A 20,397-nucleotide genomic window follows, 5' to 3' on the forward strand; every position below is an offset into this window, starting at 1 on the left:
TTAATTTCCTTAACAGCCAACAATTGTTTATGCACTTCAAACTGGAATAGTGTGCACCTGGTCTCAAGGATGGAGATGTTTGTCACTTTTGAGTACTTTTATTTGTTTCACAAGTGATCCATATATATATCATAATATACTTATTGAGAGGATGATCCTCATCTTTTGTCACATATCACATTTTGCATATAGTTTATTTCTCTGCAAACGAGAGCCATAAATATATATAAACTCATTGACACAAGTCCCGGATGGTTGAGTTCAATGTTTATCCAATAATCTAAATTTATTTTTTACATGTATGATATGTGCTTTTTTCCCCCTATGGACCCTTCTTCTCCTGCTTATTGTATCTCTAACAAATGTGTGTACTCTTCCACTTAACTCGTGTCTTTCGTTTAACTTTATACATCAGAGTGACTTGATTTATGTCAAAAAATTTCTATTAAAAATATTGTTTTTATGTTCATCGTAGATACAGATTAGATCGATCTATCTCATGAATATAAATCTGAGATCGTCTACTAACTTTTTTGATCGAACCCTCACATTTAATCACATCATCTTATTCAATTTTCTTGTAGTTAATTAATTCGGATCCAATTCTCTTATATTCTAGCATATCATCCCATATATCAGAAGAGAGATATTCAGTAATATATGGAACATGTTATTATTTTTTTAAAACAAAAAAAAAGGTTAGAAAATTAGTCAATGACCGTACACTTTTAGAAAGAAGTTAATTTATAGCTTTTTTTCAAAACCTTTTGACTTCTGATTTATCGAACGGTTGCTTTCAATTTACTAAAGATGCTTACTAAGTGGAGCTCTTATTTATTCGAATATATTAAATTAAATTTAATTAAACACGATAAAAAGCACACCAGTAAATTTAAAGCATACAAAGGTGGAATTTGTGAATGACCTTTTTTTTAATAATATTATAATATTTCCATAGATTACGGAAGAAAATTTAAAGGAATCAGAAAATCTTGAATTGCCAAAAATCAGCATCGAAAAATGGATGATTTTTGAATCAGATAAAAGGAGATTTCATAAGTAAACGAGAAAAAAAACAACCTTTTAAATAAAGAAATCTCCACTAAAAAAGAATGAGCCTAATTAGTTTACTCCTTTTTCTTCCAAACACTTTATGATAATTGTTGTTCCAAAAAGTGAAATCGCTCACCTTAGGCGTCCCTCACCCCCGGCCCGACAGGATTGTGAGAGGAGGTAAATCATGATAACTCAGCCAACCAGCAGCAGCTAGACCTTATACTACGCCGCACATAACTAAAGCAGTGGGAACATTTCAAATCTATTTTGAAAAAAATGTTCATCCTATTTACTATTCTGATTACATTATTCATGTAACACCTCAAACCCGGAGGTATGAAATTAACATAAAATATATATACATATACACCCACGTTTCGGCATGGTGCCATGTGCCTTGCACACACCGTGTATTTTTTTTAAAAAACTAACCATGATCGAAGGTTTCTGCATTGAAAATATGCAATCTGGACAAAATAGAGTTGGAATTTTAAGAACTTTTCTTAATAGAAAGTGTAGAACTAAGTAAGATACACCTACTTTAAAATTTTCATATTTTTTGGAGATGAATTTGAAATCAAATTGATGTGAGATTTTACTACCAGATTTTTTTATAAACGTGAATTTTTTTAGGAGGTAATAAAAATAATTACCTCCTAGTTGATGTGAGATTTTGCTACCAGATTTTTTTTCTGTATAATTTTTTGGCATTTTGCCTAACATTTATGAAAAAATTTCCATTCTTGTTATTCGATAATGCATCACATTGAAACTCACATTTATCATATTGTAGTGAATGTTTGATACTGGGAGGATATTATTGAATTCCAATCATTTATAAATTAGTTTAATGAATGGATGAATGACTCTTTATTGAAGCCTTGAACAATGGTCATCGTACCGGAAAATGTGTCAACTGGACAACACGGCTTCGACCCAAAAAGTGAGTCCAATGAATAGTGGGTTATCAATCCGGGACATATGCTTCATCTAACAACGTGACTTGGATCCAGAAATGTGAGTTCACTTTGAGTCGAAAACAATCAATTATAATGAATTAATGTGAATACATGAAAAAAAGTGCTACACTGAATTTCGGCAAGAGACACCTCTTTAACCTACGATATTCACTCTAGAAACCAGCACAATTATTGCATTCGTATTGACCTCACTTTGATTTATAGCATCTACTATTTTCTTTTCATGATACATCATATTGAAATAGTAGGCAACTATATCATATTTCGACTTGTTATATTAAGTAAATCAAATTTACGTCCTCACTAAGTCTTAAAAGACTCGGTCTCTATGATGTTTTCTATTATTGTAATTTGCCAGATGTTGAAGTACTATAGCCTAAACGGGAGGAAATAAGAAAATGAAAACTATTATATATGATTTTGTGTATTATCATATCTAGTCTAGAATTGGTACGTTAGTTATTATGTCTAATATGTCTTTTTAGTATGTTTGATTGAACTACTATAGCTAAATAAATTATACAAACACTTCAATTATTAATTTTAATTATAATATTGTTATTATGAGTTGGGGCCACAATTTATATGTGACTAAAATCTTTTTTTTTTTTTTTTTTTTGCCGTGATTATTAGATGGTTAAATTATTTGAACTGTTGCTGATTTGGGTGAAACCGTAGAAGGCTGAAAAGCTGAGGGACCGACATAATAATCACTACATAAACATATCACAAATGATCATTAATACACAAAAATCGAATATTATATTCGGAAGTTATATTTTTTTAGTAAAATAATATATTGTGATTAGATTGATTAATTTGATTTGGACGAAGATGATTTTATTTGTGGAAGGATCTTATTTGAATTTTGTCGATAATCCACACACAACCTTAATTTATGCGTGGTTCATTTCTTAACTTATAGATGTTTCATTTGAGAAATAACGCTACATGCAAGTACCATTGACTTCTAATCTTGTTGATTATGCGGATATTTAACAGGCACTGGCATTAACACTGAAAATCAAGATTGATTAGAACAAGAAGATGACTAAGGAAGTGGTGACGTAGCCAATTCAGATAGGGCCAATGGCGCAGAGTTAGGGTGAGGAAACCAACAAGGCATATGTGCATATGTTGCAGTATAGGGACAATACCTCGGACGTGCGAAAAATGCTGCACATTCTGCCACTGATCTCTGTAATGGCAGACCAGGAATACAATTTTTTTTCACATCAAGCACGCCATTCTTGACGAGTTTCAAACAAATGGGACCAACGTGCATGAAATAGTTATCCGACAGCGAAAGATTAACCAAGTTTCCTAGGCTGCATAGTACTTCGGGCACATTTCCATACAACAGATTGCCAGCAAAATTTAGAATCTCCAGGTTTTGCAAGCAACCCAGAGAAAATGGCAAAAGCCCGGTTAGAAGATTGTTTCCAGCGTCAAATAAAGTAACCTGTTTCAAGAATCCTAGTTCGTAAGGCAGGCAGCCGCTTAGTAAATTGTTGAGGAGCAGAACCTCCGTTAAACTTGAGAAAACCCTGGAAATGCTATGTGGGATTGGGCCGAAAAACTTGTTATTAGCTAAGGTGAGGTAAAGAACATGTGCGTTGCCGATGTTTTCAGGCAGCCTGGTCAAGAAATTGTTGTTGTTAATGAATACTACGTCGAGGTCTTTCGTGAAAAGTTGGGACGGGACCGAACCGGTGAAGAAATTGAACCGTATGTCCAAGAAAGACAGGCCGTTCATGCCTACAATGGCTGTGGGAAATGGCCCTGATAACAGGTTGTTACTTACGTCTAACTCGTAGAGATAGGGTAGCTTGGAAATGTTTGGAGAAATTGTTCCTGAAAATCTGTTGGAATTTGCATGGAAAAGAGCTATATCCGGGAGCTGATCAAGAAACCCGTCGAGGGTTGGTGCTGATAATTGGAATCCATTGAAATCAATGGAAGCAAGTGCGATGGCGGATTTGTTATCCGGAGGGGCATCACAGTAAAATCCCTTGTAACTGCATATATCCGTGCCGATCCAGGTGGCTGTGATATTTAATGGATCGGAAATTATGATGTTCTTGAATTTTTGAATGACAGGATACACTACAGCAAGCCTTTCATCAGCAAAAAGAGATGAGACCTGTGAAGGAGAAGGTGCTGGTGGCCGTGTTGTTTGTAGTTTTACCACCCCACCACCGCCTCCGGCGCCACCGCCACTGCCTACTTCAAGTACTTTTTGACAGCGAACTTGTATATTGACATCCAGGGAAATAAGTAGGATCATGCAGATAAAGATCAGAACTTCAACTAATCCGACCAAACATTTCTCCATTTTATTTAGTTTAATCTTTCTGCAGTTAACTGAGAGAGGAAAGTGAAATAAGAAGGGACTCAACAAAGAATGCAGATTTGCTATAAAAAAAAAAGATGATGACTTTATATAGTCTAAATTTCACAGTAGGCAGTGTCGGAGTTTTTCATTTCTAATTTTAGGCGCCTTGGTCGGTAGAGCAAGGCAATGAGAGCATTTTATTAAGGTTTTTTTTCAGGGAGTATAATTGGTGTATTGTGTGGATAATGTGCATGACAAATAAGTTTGTGGCAAATTTTGATTCTTTATATGCGTCCTAGGTAAGTCTTTATGTCATGCTAACGCATCATATGTTTTCTGAATTATTTTTTAATTGTCTCGATGATATACAAAAACATGTTTATCAAAGGCGCCGTCACATCCACTTATTGATGCAGCCCAGCTCAGATTTGTGTTGTCTGCTGAAGACTTTTCGAGGAGGGACCAGAGCGAGCCGCAGCTTGTTTAATATCCATTAAACATTAAAATGACACATTCCAATTGTCACTGTTAATACTATTTATCATTTACATACAAGTACATATACGTACGTTGTCGATTGCATTTGCGATCAATTTTGTTGTGGATATTTTCTGTTTACGCGTACATACAAATCGTTGATATTCTCGTGTCCTGTACATAAACAAGAGCTGCTGCTGAGTGGCTTCACTCTTTTTCGGGTGTGCTATTGCTGAGTCCATTCCTTCACAAATTGGAGTTACTGGACCATCCCCAGAGACATGGATGTCCACCGCACAAGATTAAACCAGATGCTAAGGGAACTTCATTACAATTGCTGAGGGTCGACCCTGATTCGGATCGAAGCAGCTTTATATTACAATATGGAAATCTCGTCAGCAATCAACGGAAACAGCAATATCTTACTTTCTTCTGTCGCAAAATCTGGGACATGGTGTTGCATATTCTGAATAATCTTATAAACATTTTGTGTAATATAATTGAGGCAATGAAGTTTCTTCCATCATCACTATTACAATTTACAGCAAAACACTGAAGTGATGAACACACGTTAAGAAAAGGACCATCTTTCCTAAAACTAAGTGTATTTGCGCCGCATTCTGTTGTTATACACAATATACACAGGGGCAATTATCCTCCACAAAGAAAGAATCAGGAAAAAGAAAAACTTGCAAAAGCAAAAAAAAAAAAAGAACATTTCACACACACACTAAAATTTCCTTCACAGCTGATGATGCATCAGAACCCCTTCAAAATTTCACGAGTTGTCACAGATGAATTAACACATCTACTAGATTCTGAAGGTCTAAAAAAATATGTTCCTTTTTCATACTCATTTTTACCGAAAAGGCTACAGGCTACTTCCCAACTTCCAATCATACCTCCCCTGCAATTCAGTTTATCAGATAAGCAGATTGCAAGGCGGCAATCCTACTAAATATCAAGAAAACAATAATAATTGTGATGCATTAGATTAGATTTACCTGCATTTATTTCAAAAGACATCTCAGTGCCGTGTGTTGCGGTCTGGAACCAAAGGAAAGAATAAGCATGGTGGAGATATACAAGCTAGTGACAGTTTCTATACATGACACCAGGAAGAGCTTGTGGACGAGGACGAGCCCGCATGATTGTTTCATCGCTGTGTCTAATCAATTCTGATAGTCTCCAGGGTTTTTGCCACTTCCATTTGAACTGCAATAACCACTGATGATGACTCCTTTTCCATCTCCACAGTTTTCCACCATGTCCAACAAGTGCTAATTTCTTCATTGACAACTGACCAATCGGCACCATCTGCACAAGCCCAAAACATTTGTAATGAGCCTAGATGGAATGCCATATGTGGGAACATGAGGTTGAAGAGTTGAAAATGAACCTTTCGTGTTTGATCCATGAACGCTGGCAATTCTCTAACGGAGCCATTGACAATTCCCGCCGTATATTTAAGTTGTTTCTGTGCTGGCACGGGGATTGGAGACAAAGAACCTGCCATGTCATCGGCAATATGTTTGTGGGAGTTTCCCTGTAGGAAATGAACGGTGGAGACATAAGTAGAAGCACATAAATTAAACAAAAAACATAAAGAAACACGCATAAGTAATCATACAGAAGGTGGCGTCCCCAATGCCATGGCAACAGTTTGTTTTAACTCGTTCTCAACTTCCTTCCTCCTAACTTCGCTTTGTCGTAATAAGCCTACAAGTTCTTTTAGCTGTTCTTTCATCTCCTTGATTTCAATATCCTTTTCCCACAATTGGCACCTGTTTATGACATCAAAACCTTAAAATTTGATTTTAAATCTGAAAGTTTGAACTATCTAATCAACTTTCCCATTATTACCTTGCTTCGCCAAGATAAGTGAACATATACTGCAGTAGATTTTTCGCTTCCCCCATAGAACGTAGCTGATTCCATCGTCCACGGCTAGCGGAGCTGCGTTCTCGTTCTTCCGCCTCGGAAAGCTGTGAAGCCATTGCCACAAGTGAATTTGATGAAATATTCACCATGCTTTCAAGAGAAGCAATTCTTGACAGTCTAGCATTTGGTGGCATTGAAGATACCCTGAAAATATAGGAAACAAATCAAGAAACAGTCCGTACAATTTATAGAACCTTTAAACTTACCATATTGTACTAATAAATGGTTTACAGTAGGCCAACTATAGGAAATAGTATATATAACGTTCATTCATGACATAATTTCACCTAGAAAATCCATTTTTTCCTCTAGGGGGGCTAACTCCCTTTGAAGCAAATTCTTCGACTTGTCTCAAAACAGCCAGCTCTTCTGCCAACGCAGCTCGCCTGCAGACGATTCCAGAAAGAGATTACAAAATATTTGAATGAATGTGGAAAGCACACGTATGTTAGAATACATTAGGTCATAACATAATATACTAAAGTGCTAGCAAAAACTTTAACTTAAATGCTCGTATACATACACTTGACTTTGCTTCTCATACTCGTAACGGACTTCATGAACATTCACCATAACTTCAAGCTCGTGATCTATGGATCGCTGCATGGACTTTTCATTACTCTAGAAACAAAATATAAGTTCGCATGGTTTGAAAAATTATGTAGAAAAGATTGTCACGTGGATGGAGAAAGCAACTACCTGGCCATTTATTCCATTTCCATGTCCATTGCTTGTGACTGGAAAGAGATGGAACATCAGCATAAAAAATTAATGAGGGCTGTTCAAAGCTTATTAGGTCCCAAAATCAGAAGAGCGTTGTCAAGAGGCTCGAGGAAATATAGTAAACGGGACACAAATGGACGACAAAAAATGAATATCCATGGAAAACAAATACCAGAGTTGTCACGAGCTGAAGATTTACGTGCTTCCAGCAATTCTTTCAACCTCTTAGTGGCCATTGCGGCTTCTTCAGTCTTTCTCTGAAGAACCTAAAATAAATCAATTCAGAGAAGACTGCAATCAAATGCTTGTGGAATACAATCCAAATATCACAAAAGAATGCCACCTTTACAGAATTATTAGCGAGCATCTCCAAGGAAGAATTAAATTTTCTGGCCAAAGTTACATCAAAATAAGATAACAAAGTCGGAATAACACGTAGACACATAGTTCATAAAGAAGATTTTCACCATCTTTTGTCGCTGATTCAATGCTTGTAATTTATGTCTCTCATACTCGTTTCTTCTGCCCTCCTTCTTTAACTGTATGACAACATTGTATGTCAAAGTAAAGCTCAACTGATGAAGTAAAATTTACAAAGGGGACACACTAGACGGAGTTATATTTTAATCAATTAGTATCAAAATAGTACTCATTTTGAAAAATAAAATATCTGATCAAGACTAATTGTTCAGATGGCAGTAAAATTACCTGCAGGAGTTCCTTCTCTCGAGATGCCTTCCACTGCCGAAATTGTTCAGCTTCTTGCTTAATCCGTTGTTGCAATTGAACCTGCAACGCCAAAAAATATGAAGGCATTGAATGTTTAAAAGTATGATAATTATACAAAAATGGGTAAAACTATATGACCTTTTGTGCCTTGATGCATTGTATTTCCTCTTGCAACTTTTTAGCAGCTTCATCACTCTTCTGTTTCTGCTTTAAAAGTTGAACTTGGTTCTCTTGTTTCTTTTTAAGATCTTGTATCTGATGAGTAGAGATTGAAAATTTCTTAAAACAAGCACATATATAATTTGACAAACAGATAAAACTTAAAAGAGAGAAGTAAAATAAAAACCTGAGCTTCAAGAACTTTCAATTTTTGTGCATGCATGTCTTCCAATTTTTGTGCTTGTCCATCAGAATTAGCAGAGAGGTTTTCAACTGCTGCCAAAAGTCGATCTCTCTCGTGCTGCATCAACTTAAAAGGTAAATAGGAATACTAAAATATTGAATCTTATCAAAGAGCTGTTCTTCGAGCCATTATTTTTCACAGTATGAGACCTGTACAGTCCTTTTTTCCTCCTCGAGTTCCAAAATTTTCTTTCCAAAGTGCTGCTTAAGAGCCACAGTGTCAGGGCAACCAAACAGTTTCATTTCCGACTGCAAAAGAAATTTTACATTAAGACTACCACATGTATTTTACCTACGAATAAGTATAGATAATAAACATAAACACATTAAATATAAATGAAACCTCTTTCTGCTCCAACTGTCGATTTAATTCATTCAGTTCTTTATCCATACTATTTTGTAAGCAAGTATGCTCCAACTCTTTGACTGTATCTTCATCCATATCTCCTGAATCACCTGAACCATTGACAAACCCAAACCACAGTACAAAATTACTGTTAAATGAATTTCTCTGTATTTTTCTCCAGAATTGAGTTTTGCAAAATAGTTTCATTCGTGTTAGAATTTTCCCAGCTAACTATGATTGTTTGTTAAAGAAAGTAGAAAATTGGTAGAAAGTGAAGTATGGACATACTGCCTTCACTAATTTGATAGTCAGATGATTCCATACTTTGCAATCCCCTTTTGAGTCCTTCACTTTTCATTATACCATTTCCGCGAACCTGCAATTGCATCACAGAATTAAACTCTTCAAAATTCATACTCACAAAGTGACATATGAACAATTTACCAAGTGAAGATATTACATACTTTAGAAACAGAATCATATTGCTCAATGCTGCCACCTTTTTTGCGAAGTTCGTTAAGTTCTCGGTTCAGCTCCTCATTAGTAGCCTCAAGCCAAGAAATTCTATCCTTGAGAACCTGCACGATTTAATTGAAACTAAAATTCTTCCTCGTGTCAAAGATATATATATATATATATATATATATATATATATATATATATATATATATTATGTGTCTATCTTTATATCAGGGTTGTAAGGGATATTCAACCTATAATTATGGAGTAAACTCATTCAGAATTTAGTGTAACCATAAGTCTATACAAAGAAACTTTACTTCACCTGTATTTCATCAATGGAAATGCCTCCGCCACGACCACAAAGTTCGGCTTGTAGATATTCCAATTGTTGACGCATCTTTATCATCTCGTTAGATATTGGATCTCGGTTAATCTGATCATCAAGAAATCAAATTTATATCAATATGAAAACTTAGAGAGAGAAATGATCCTCAATTAAATTTGTTGAAAATGTCACAAGGAAGAAGGAGAGAAACAGATAGACAGCACCAACACTTACAACAGGTTTATTCTGGATATTTCGAGCACGATTGGCATACTTCAGAGTGTTGAGAGTTTCTTCAGCATTTATATCCGCAGGACTAATGCATGCTGCAAAACAAGTCATTTAGAGCTTAGAACAACATGATAAGTATTCTACGGGTATTTCTTGTAAACTTCTTAATCAGTTACAGACATTGTTTCTGATTCACAAACTTGAAAATTGTTTGCATTACCTATCATTACAGTTCTGCTATTGCCACCAAGAGAATCCTGCCAATAATAAAAAACCTTTAAACTTTAAACATAATTAATATCTCCTTACAGAAGACTAGCGAGTTGTTAGCTAGAGATTTAAGGAAATATTTGATTAAAAAAGAAAATGCAGGTTTTGTCACCGCAAAAATCTTAACAGTCAGGTATGACCTCAGATCTAATAACAAGATCTGTTACGTGGCATAGCTAGAAAAGTTAACATTTCATAGGTGAACTTGTCCCGGACCTGCAGTAGCCGAGTAAGTTTGCTATCCCGATATGGTACATGAAGACCCTCTTTTCGCTTTTTCTCATCACCAAGCGCGCTAATAACGTTACCAAGTGCAAGAAGGCCCTTGTTAATGTGAACTCCTGTCAAGGTACATGTCACAAATATGGTTGGGCGTGAATCATGAACAGAAAAAAAATAGTTATCAAGGCACCTTCTTTAAAACGTAGACCATCAGAGCCTGTTCTCTTAGCACGCTCTGATCCAGCGAGATCCACCAAATGCAACTTGGCACAGAGATACTCTTCAACCATACAGTCGGTTAGATTGCCATCATTAGAGCTGCACATCTGCTCCATCGTAATGGTGAAAATGGCATGCGAGCGACTGAGACAAACAGGGGGAGGAATTATTATCCTCAGCAATAACTTAGTGAAGATTCAGGTGGAATAGATGGATTACTCTGAGTAAATTCCGCTAAGCACAACACTTCAGAGGGTAAGGGCTGATGTTCAAGAATGAAGTTGAATGAACTAAACAGATGCAATGCAATGGATTGCGTTTTCTTATTGTTGCACGGATGAAACATCAGAAATAAAATGTTACAGCAGATTAAATGGAAAACAATTGCATGTAATTCCGGAATAGGGATTTTCATCATTGTCAACTTAAGAACATTACTTTATATTTGAACGATACATCTAAAAATGATACCATAATTCAGATCACACACCTTGACTGATTGTTCATATTTGTACTCCCTGTTGCACGGCTCAGTGATCCTAGCTCCAGGCAATCGGCCATTTCTTTGAGAGTTTTAACACTACACTCAGTTGATCCAGCCAATGTAATTACACCGTCCGATGTTTCACGGATTTGTATAGGAGTTTTCCCAGGGATAGTTATTTTTCCTGCTTGTCCATTCGCTATATCTTGTTTGTTAGCAGAATTGGGGTCGAGTAGGTCCCTCACTTCTTCTTTATGAATCTTCAGGTGAAAAATAACAAGATTACATAATGTCAACACAAAAATATATACTAAGTAAATAAAGTATAACATCAAATTGTCCGTGCATGTGATAACACACATAATCAACAAACATAATAATGCCATTAATCAAAAGTGTATGGCGACAACATATGAAAACAATTGTCTATACTTTAAAGGAAGAAGAGAGGATGGTCATATGAACCTCAATAAAGGAAACATGTAATTGGAATTCAATCTCTTGTTTCAAGGTTTCAATCTTGCTGAACAAAGAATTCATAACTTTCGGAATTAGTCCGTTTTGCTGTCCATCTTTGACATTAGTACCCATGGTGTATGTTTTTCCCGATCCTGTCTGAGTCACATTCAAGAAACAATTATAATAGAAATCAGTTACAGACACCATCTAGAGCTAATATCCTTCGGTAGATCAAAATATTATCGAATTGTAAGCTGACCTGTCCATATGCAAGAACAGTAGCATTGTACCCTTGAAACAAACCATCAACCAAAGGCGCGACACATTCATCGTACATTGCAGTCGAGGGCGAGCCAGTACTACCATAAACATGATCAAATGTAAATGAATGCGTACCAATTTGCACCTGTACCATAATCATGGAACAACCTAATGATCAAACAAACATTCCGAAATGACTACAAATGAAGCAATACCGGACAGGACCCCAAGGGGAACCAAATATTAAAGAAGAAAAAATAACATAAACATCAGAACGAAATCCCACAATAAATCCTAAAGTTCATCAAACCGGTTCATAGAAACTATCACCATGGATGAAAACTCCGTAAACTTTCTTCCTCGCAAGCTCGTATGTATTTGCTTTAGGTGATTAAAAAAACCCATTGAACCACGAAAGTAAAAGAAAATTTGAAGGTCATAAATGTTTTTGTTTAATTTTTAGTATTTATAATGCAACTCTGGAGTATAAAATTTGGAAACACTAAAAATTCAGATCTTTAAGAAACCATCAACTTCAACAGCCAAAAAGCAATTATCCCACCACCAACACCGCATTCTTCTTGAAATTGCAGCAACTTCACCGCTACACAGTAAAAACCATGTCTTGTAACAAATGTAAAGGGTACCTGAGGCTTCCCAGGTGCTAAGGTAACACAATCCTTACACCCCTGAAGCCTTTCATCTCCTAACAAAGGCCTGATGTGAACAGCAACTTTTACACAACAATCCTCCCCAGAAGAATTAGCTTCCATCGGAAACGCCACAAACAAACTGCAATCGAGAGACTAGCAGTAATCCAAGTTGAACCCACAAAAGCTCTAAAAGCCAAATGTGTTACAGAAAAAAGAAGATGTCTTGGAGCAGACAATGATACAGAGATAGAGGGAATGGGAGAGAGAAAGTTAAGCGGAGATAATATTGGGGAAGGGTAGTTGAAGGGATTATAGGAGTAGAAGAAGAAGTAGAAGACGAAGAGGAAGAAGAATCTCCACTTCTTGTTTGTGTGTGTGAGCTGTGTGTGTGATTGCAAGCCAGGACAAGTGGACAACCACTAGCCCCAACGGTTCATATCAACACTTCTAGTGTAAGTAAGCTTACACGCATTCTTTGATTCATTACAAAAAATACTCCAAATTAATAAAATTTATTCAGCTATAGTTTTCGGGTTATTTATTTATATATGTTATTTGATACAACACGAATTCCACATAAATTATATATAAAATTTAAGAATATTTTAATCTAGTGTCATATCAAATCAGAAATATAGTTGTAGTTCAAGATACATAACATATGATTATAGTCGAAAATTTCTTGTGGGTTGTGAAAATCTTTTGGAAGATTCAAAATAGGTTATGACATCCTCTTTTAGTTTTGTTATTACATTCTAGGATTATTTATCCCAAAAAGATCATGTTATTCAATAGAAATGAAAACTCATAAAAAAAAAAAAAAAAAAAACAAATAAATAGAATACATAATAAATAAATAAACCCTTGAAGTGGGGTGTTTCCCGGAAAAAGGACGTCCTACTCCCAACGGCTTTCCCCGTTTTATCACAAAAAACGGCGTGTTTGTATTGTACGTTTGGTATAGAAATAGAGGAATCGTGGGGGAAAAGAACAGCTCAAACCACGTGATGCTATGGAATGGAATTGTATAGCACGAGGCCACTACGATATGGATTCGATTCATTGCATCACACGACCACACATATTATCTACAATAATAAAACTGTTGATGAAATTGTTGATCATTTGTTCTTCGATTGCAGTGTTACAAATTCCATTTGGAAGAGTGTACAAATCCTATTTGGAAGAGTGTTCGTCATTGGCTTGATATGAAGAAAATAATGGGATCTCCGACGGCTATATTGCGAGCTTTCAGAAGGCAGTATAGAGGTATCTCGATGTTGACAAGAATGAGAATAACAGAACTGACTGCAACAGTATACCACGTTTTGAATATGCGAAATAGAGTAATATTTTACCAAGAAAAATGCTACTGTCAAGATATCGTCATGAAGGTTAAGATTCACACGTATCGGTCCATTCCTGAAACAATTGAAGTAGCAAGCGAGTACGCGTGATTATTTTGGCATTTGATTTGTATTTTCATAATATGATGTTTCTTGTTTGACTTTCTCTGGGGATACCAGTGTATTTGTAACATTAACTTTTTACCCATTTTAATGAAATCAGTTTCATTAAAAAAAATATAATATTAAAATTAACATTGTCACTTGTTTTTAGTAATTATATTCATACGATGCATAGCCTATTTTTATTTCGAATGAATAAATATTATATTTTATGAACAATGAGTTTCTTTCTTTAGGGTAAGACTCTAATTTTATATAGACTATATACCAATATATAAATAATATTGATGTCGATAGTATTAATGTGACAAAATATAGGTCATTTACATAATTCTCTCATAATGGTTCAAACTCAAACCTATTTATTTTATGATACGTGGAGTGTATATTATACTACATAAACATGTCACACTTGCTATTATCAATATAATACACACACACATACATACATAGATACATACATATATATATGTGTGTGTAAATATATATTTTATTTTCTAAAGTGACAAACAATGATATCGGAGAAATATATTTTGGTCTATTAATATGATGTTTGTCATGATTATACCCCCAAACAAAATATGCCACATGCTTTGTAATCCACAAACCATATCACATAGAATTGTATCAAGTTTGATTGTCTTTTTTCCCCTCTTTAATTTTGTAAGAACCAAATTACATTTAAGAATCTAAATATTGATAAATAAGGACATTCTGAAATCGCATGCTACGCAAGACGAATATATACAAGAAGACACCAAATAAAAGTATATATATCCATTTAAGTAAAAAACTTAATTTAACCATATGATCGAATAAAGAAGAAACATTCAGCATTACCAAATAATCCTAAATTTTCATGTAAAATGTGTGGGTAAATACAATAAAGGTCTACGACAAATCTCTTCGTTATCATTATATACAGATCCCAAAAATTTCGTGATTAAAGTTGCGACCAATATAGATTACATGTCTAATATATAGAATTCGGGTCACGAAGGATTACAATTAGCATGGCTTCTTCCCATTAATTATGGGGAAAACCCTAAATCTTTGTGATTGATATTAGTTCACATATTTTAATATCATACTCAAAGCGTCCTTATTTTCTCGTTTCTAAATCAAGGTTTGCATTTTTTGGCCTATAGTCTGATTAACCATGTATATTATTAATCAGGGGACACTATATCCTAATCAAACTTTAATTTACCTATTAATGCTCCACATAGAAACATGATTTAATATATGTCATATTCGAATTATTCCATCATATTAGACACCAACACATGTATATATATATCGATTTACTTTCGGTTTATCGATCCGATGAAATATGATGGTGATTTGATTTCTTGAGATGATCATCTCAAGAAATACACGCATTATACAATGATGATAAATCAATATATATATAAACGACATGATGATTTATGACTCTAATATCATTTGTAGAACTTGAGTCAAACACCGAATGAAATAAATATATGTGTGTAATAATCACTAATATATATTTCAAGAATAATAATAATATATATACACATACGTATATGTATACGTATAAAAGAGACAAAGTTTGAGGGGACACAGTAAAAGGTAATGAAGACCCCACGCACTAAGACATAACCAGCTGGTAGTCTCCTACCTCACATGGCGCATTTGCTCAGCTCCTCGTGATCCCCACAAGCTTCAGCTTTCACATAATTTGGTGCCACTTAATTAATTAATTAATTAATTTTATTCATACCAAACAAGTTTACTTCTTCTTCAGATCTTTTGGCCACGGGTCTTCTCCGGCTTCGTCTTGCTACAATTTATATTTAGTCTATATACACCAAATACATTTTTTTATTCGTCTCAAATATAAAATCAAATTTCCATATTTATTATTATTTTTTATATTCTTTTACCGATCTACCATCATCATCAAACAAATTAACTAATTCAAAAAAAAAATTATCCTACTAAAAAATTCATTAGATAAGGATAAAATGAGAAATTTTATTGTAAAATTTATTTTCTCAATAACTTTCTTATTTTATGTGAAAACATATATCTATACTATTATATTAAGTATGAGGCTCTCATAATAACCGCTTTATGAAGACACCAACTTTCTTTCCTGTTTTACCCTTCTTAATTTTTTATATTTACTATTTACTATTTTATTATAGTTGAGCTCCTAATAATAACCGCTCTACGAGGACACCAACTTTCTTTCCTATTTTATCCTTTCTCATTTTTTATATTATATTTTTTCTTAACAAATAATATTATATTCACCGTCATAATGAAACTGCTCACGTAAAAAAATAATATTATTTATTCTCCAAACTAACCACCTGAAAAATAAACTCTCTTCTTTATTTTGTGACGTCATTATGTTGTAATATCATGAATATTTAATATATTAGCCACATGTATTCAGGACACACGCAACGCATGTGCCACGGTTACTAGTAATAATAAAACTTAAATATATGAGAAGTAGAGTATAAAATTGGGCTTGGGTGTCGTTTGCTTGGTTGGTAATGTCATTGAAATTGATATTTGATTGTCCAATATAACGGATTTGTGTTTAATACGATTATTAAATCTATTATTATTTCATGATTTAATCTCGATCAACATATACTTCAGTGTTTAAAATATAATAATAACTCATAACTGAATTTGATGCATTTATTTATGAAAGTCTTAATTTAGGCCAAATTTGGCTCATTAAAAAAATTTATATATGATAATAATTTTTTTTAAAAAAATAATTATTATATTGTATATCCATTATGTTTTCCTTACTGACATACGCATGTTCTATTATGTGCATGACAATTATGTTTGATTGAATTCTATTAATTAATTGTACTTTTGACTATTAATACTAATATCACTTAATGCAATTATTATACGTATGCGTACCTAATTTGTAGGTGTATGTTTTTAAAATAATTGGTTTTAAAGTAATTACCGCGTGTGACGAATTATAATAGTTATAATCTGATCGATTATAAATGGAATCACTAATTAGTTTTTTTTTGTTTTTTTATCTAACTCTTTTATTTATTGGGGATCGTTAATTTAGAAGTTTATGAAACTATATTAAAATTACATTTTTGTTACCCTATATTTACTTGATCTTATAAAATAACAAATATATAAATTAATGTATTAATTTGTAGTTACCTAACTATATATATACTCTTACTATATTTGCATGCGTAAATTCTTTGCTTCTTTTTCAAGGTTCAAGTCTTCAATTCAAGAGAGTGTGTGTGTCTAATACAAGGAGATGAAACGTGCAAAAAACTTAAAGGGCAAAACATCACACGAACCTATTTCTTCTTAATTTGCTCAAAAATGTGATACACTAATTTATATATAATATTATGCTCTAATCTGGGAAGAATTAAGAAGTTTGGCAGCTTGATTTCTCAAAATTAAACAGTAAAAGTAAACATAACCTTTTGAAGAAAAGTAGAGACAGACACATGCATGTATTGCACTTGGGTGCGCTATGGCTGTTTTCTACAATAATCAAGTTTAGTGAACATAATGAAGAAAATTGTTTTCACTTTCTCATCTATCCCTATTTTCTGTATATATCGAATGAGAATATTTGTAATCATAGAATTTTCTTCATTATTTTAAGTTAAGAATGAACTAACTAATACGAAAAAATGTGTTAAGAGATTAATAATGTTAGAATTAAAGACTTTGTATCTACAATAATTAATTAAATTATAGTATGTGAAGATTCATATTTTAATAATGAACCTATTATTTAGATTATTACTACCAAATAAATATTGATTTTTTACTATGTATTGTTAGACTGTAAATCCCCATTTTTACTTACAATCAAACAGAAGAACAAAAGTGATGTTCAATGGGAGGTGATTGGGACTATGGTGCCCTTACATCTCATGAGAATACACATGGTCCATTAGTAAAATTGATGGCTTAATAAATTTACTAATAAATGGAAAATGATCAGTGGTTGGTCCATCCATATATATATATATATATATATATATATATATATATATATATATATATATATATATATATATACACACACACACACACACACACACACACACACACACACACATATATATATATATATATATATATATATATATATATATATATATATATATATGGATCGGACTTGAGTAGTTGAAAAAAGACATACAACATTGGCAAGAACGACGACGTTCAGCAGAATATATGACTCATGCTCCAATGGCAACGTTAATTAAAAAAGTGGAAAATAATTAATTAAATTCCAATAAACTATAACTATAGTCTATTGAATCACATTAATAATTTGATATTATTGATCATAATTAATTTTTGAGTGATTTTCTTAACTAATTGATAGTTAACCGTGTGATTAGGGGTTCTATGTATATTAGTCAATTAATCACATGGAAAGATATTATTAAACAGAAAAAGGTATTAAAGCGATAGGCTGGATGAAAAGGTGAGATTGTAATGCTCAACCACTGGAATTCATTGCTTGCCCCTCAATAAAAGAACCAGAAACTCAAGACTTGAATACAAATCAATTTGAGCAACTAATTGAATGAAAATTTACAAGCTAAGATATAACTTACCCAACAAACAAACTCCTTCATTTGCAAGAAAGAATTTTAATTAGAGCCAAAATGATTTTTTTTTTATGAAAAAGACAAGAAAGTTTTCTAAATAAGCAATATAGAGATCATTCATTAGAAAACATTTAAGTTTTACTCGTGGATGAGATGATGAACGATGCATAATATAATCATAATAAACCAATATACTTTGTAAGATAATAGTGCATATCACTAATTCTTTGTAGAATTAGATCCAAGCAATAGACAAAGCAAGGATGATTAATAAATCAATATCTTATCATCCTCACCAAGCAGTGAGTAAAGCCATCGTTTGTTTTTTTTTTTAAAAAAATTATTTTTGTAACTATGCTTGCATTATTGCATACAACTTTAATTCATTTTCTCAACCTAACTTGTAACCCAACGTTGTATTTCCCCCAATATTCCTACCGTTAGCTCAGATGCAAACCAAGTAACCACAAGTAGCATGATGATGAGACCCCAATAGTTTTCCTAAACTTGGTATGTCTTTGCATTCTGGTTTTCCTCGTATATGTTCGTTAGATTATCTTCCTCTGTCCAAATCAATATTACTTCTTGTAGGAACTTTAGTCGTTTACGTCTATCTAAAAATTAAATCTTGCAATTACTAATTAAATAGCACAGTGACAATTATTTATGATAATCCCAAAATTAAGAAAATCTGTGCATCAATTGTAATTATGCAGGTTACAACTTATAAATCAGTCTGTGTAAAGTATGGTTAAAGAGGAAGAAATTTTGGTACTCGATGCCCAACAAAGGATCAGTGAATCTAATATTAAAATGCTTACTTTCTGAGAGGTTGGACATAAGTCAAATTATTGAGAGCAACTGCGGTAGATAGAATAATATAAGTTGATGAATTTATTAACGTGAATAGCTGAAAACAGCCATTTAAATTCGGTTAAAAGTTAGTTTTCCTTGTAGTACATTGTAGGTTAAGTTAACAGGGGGTCCAACCAAGGATTAATCTGTTAGAGACTGTGAGGCCCGGGGCTGAAGAGGGCGGGGGGTGATCGCTGGTGCCCTGAGGTGGCACTGACAATGAGCGGCTCCTGGCAGGCTTCTAGGTGGAGGGAACATGAATGAACTGTTCTTACACCGGAAGGAGAGGGATTCCGAGACTGATCAATGTAATGGACTGTACAGTTGAAGAGGGCTTAAAAGATTTGATTGGTGCTACTCATATCACGAACGTGCATCTTCTTTTCGGTGGCTCATCACATAAGAACTCCAAAGTTAAGCGTGCTTGACTTGGGGCAATTTTGGGATGGGTGACCTCCTGGGAAGTTTCCCAGGATGCGTGTACGTGAGTGAGGATATAAGCACGCTGTAAAGACCCGTCTTGATACAGTGAGGACAGTTATCGAATATGGGGCGTTACAGAGACTAACTAAATCCTTGAAGCATATATATTTATGAAATTGAAAATAAAATTTTTGTCATATAATTTGGATTTTTTTCCATTTTTAGTCTTGGTATCGATCAATTCACGTTTTTTTCAGTAACCTACACATTTTAGTTTTTTTTCGTTGGTATGCTGACGTGATCGATATATAACATAACAACATTCTCAATGTCAAGTCGGTATATTTTGATGTCACGTCGATAATATTTTCCGTTGTCATATATATAATCCATTGAATGTGTATCATGCACTATTGGGTAAAGTAAGCTAAGCTAATAAAGCACTATATGATATGAAATTCGAAG

At 33.7% G+C, this 20,397-nt stretch overlaps 2 protein-coding genes across 4 annotated transcripts; both read right to left on the bottom strand.

The window, feature by feature from the left end:
- Positions 1-3,028: 3,028 nt before the first annotated feature.
- Positions 3,029-4,648, bottom strand: LOC140808441 (uncharacterized protein At4g06744). Its single transcript, XM_073165584.1, has one exon. It carries the CDS (start codon positions 4,369-4,371, stop codon positions 3,088-3,090), a length of 1,284 nt encoding a protein of 427 aa, XP_073021685.1. The 5' UTR covers positions 4,372-4,648; the 3' UTR covers positions 3,029-3,087.
- Positions 4,649-5,319: 671 nt separating this feature from the next.
- Positions 5,320-12,988, bottom strand: LOC140808440 (kinesin-like protein KIN-4A). 3 transcript variants are annotated; one of them, XM_073165582.1, is made up of 26 exons: positions 12,570-12,988; positions 11,921-12,067; positions 11,668-11,817; positions 11,209-11,462; positions 10,690-10,862; positions 10,494-10,618; positions 10,228-10,264; positions 10,011-10,102; positions 9,774-9,884; positions 9,454-9,567; positions 9,278-9,365; positions 8,987-9,099; positions 8,794-8,892; positions 8,588-8,701; positions 8,380-8,496; positions 8,221-8,301; positions 7,980-8,051; positions 7,685-7,778; positions 7,489-7,526; positions 7,313-7,389; positions 7,077-7,175; positions 6,712-6,933; positions 6,479-6,632; positions 6,248-6,394; positions 5,853-6,165; positions 5,320-5,755 (listed from the first exon to the last, which is right to left on the bottom strand). In XM_073165582.1, the coding sequence occupies exons 1-25, from the start codon at positions 12,693-12,695 to the stop codon at positions 5,938-5,940; spliced, it is 3,072 nt and encodes a 1,023-aa protein (XP_073021683.1). In that variant the 5' UTR covers positions 12,696-12,988; the 3' UTR covers positions 5,320-5,755; positions 5,853-5,937. The 3 variants fall into 3 exon arrangements, with proteins under 3 accessions (XP_073021683.1, XP_073021682.1, XP_073021684.1); XM_073165581.1 differs by having other exon boundaries at positions 7,313-7,410; positions 12,570-12,987; XM_073165583.1 differs by lacking the exon at positions 12,570-12,988 and having other exon boundaries at positions 7,313-7,410; positions 11,668-11,813; positions 11,921-12,059.
- Between the last annotated feature and the right edge of the window lie 7,409 nt (positions 12,989-20,397).

The sequence above is a fragment of the Primulina eburnea genome, chromosome 12 (genome assembly GCF_022965805.1).
Source record: "Primulina eburnea isolate SZY01 chromosome 12, ASM2296580v1, whole genome shotgun sequence".
In the NCBI taxonomy this organism is placed as follows: domain Eukaryota; kingdom Viridiplantae; phylum Streptophyta; class Magnoliopsida; order Lamiales; family Gesneriaceae; genus Primulina; species Primulina eburnea.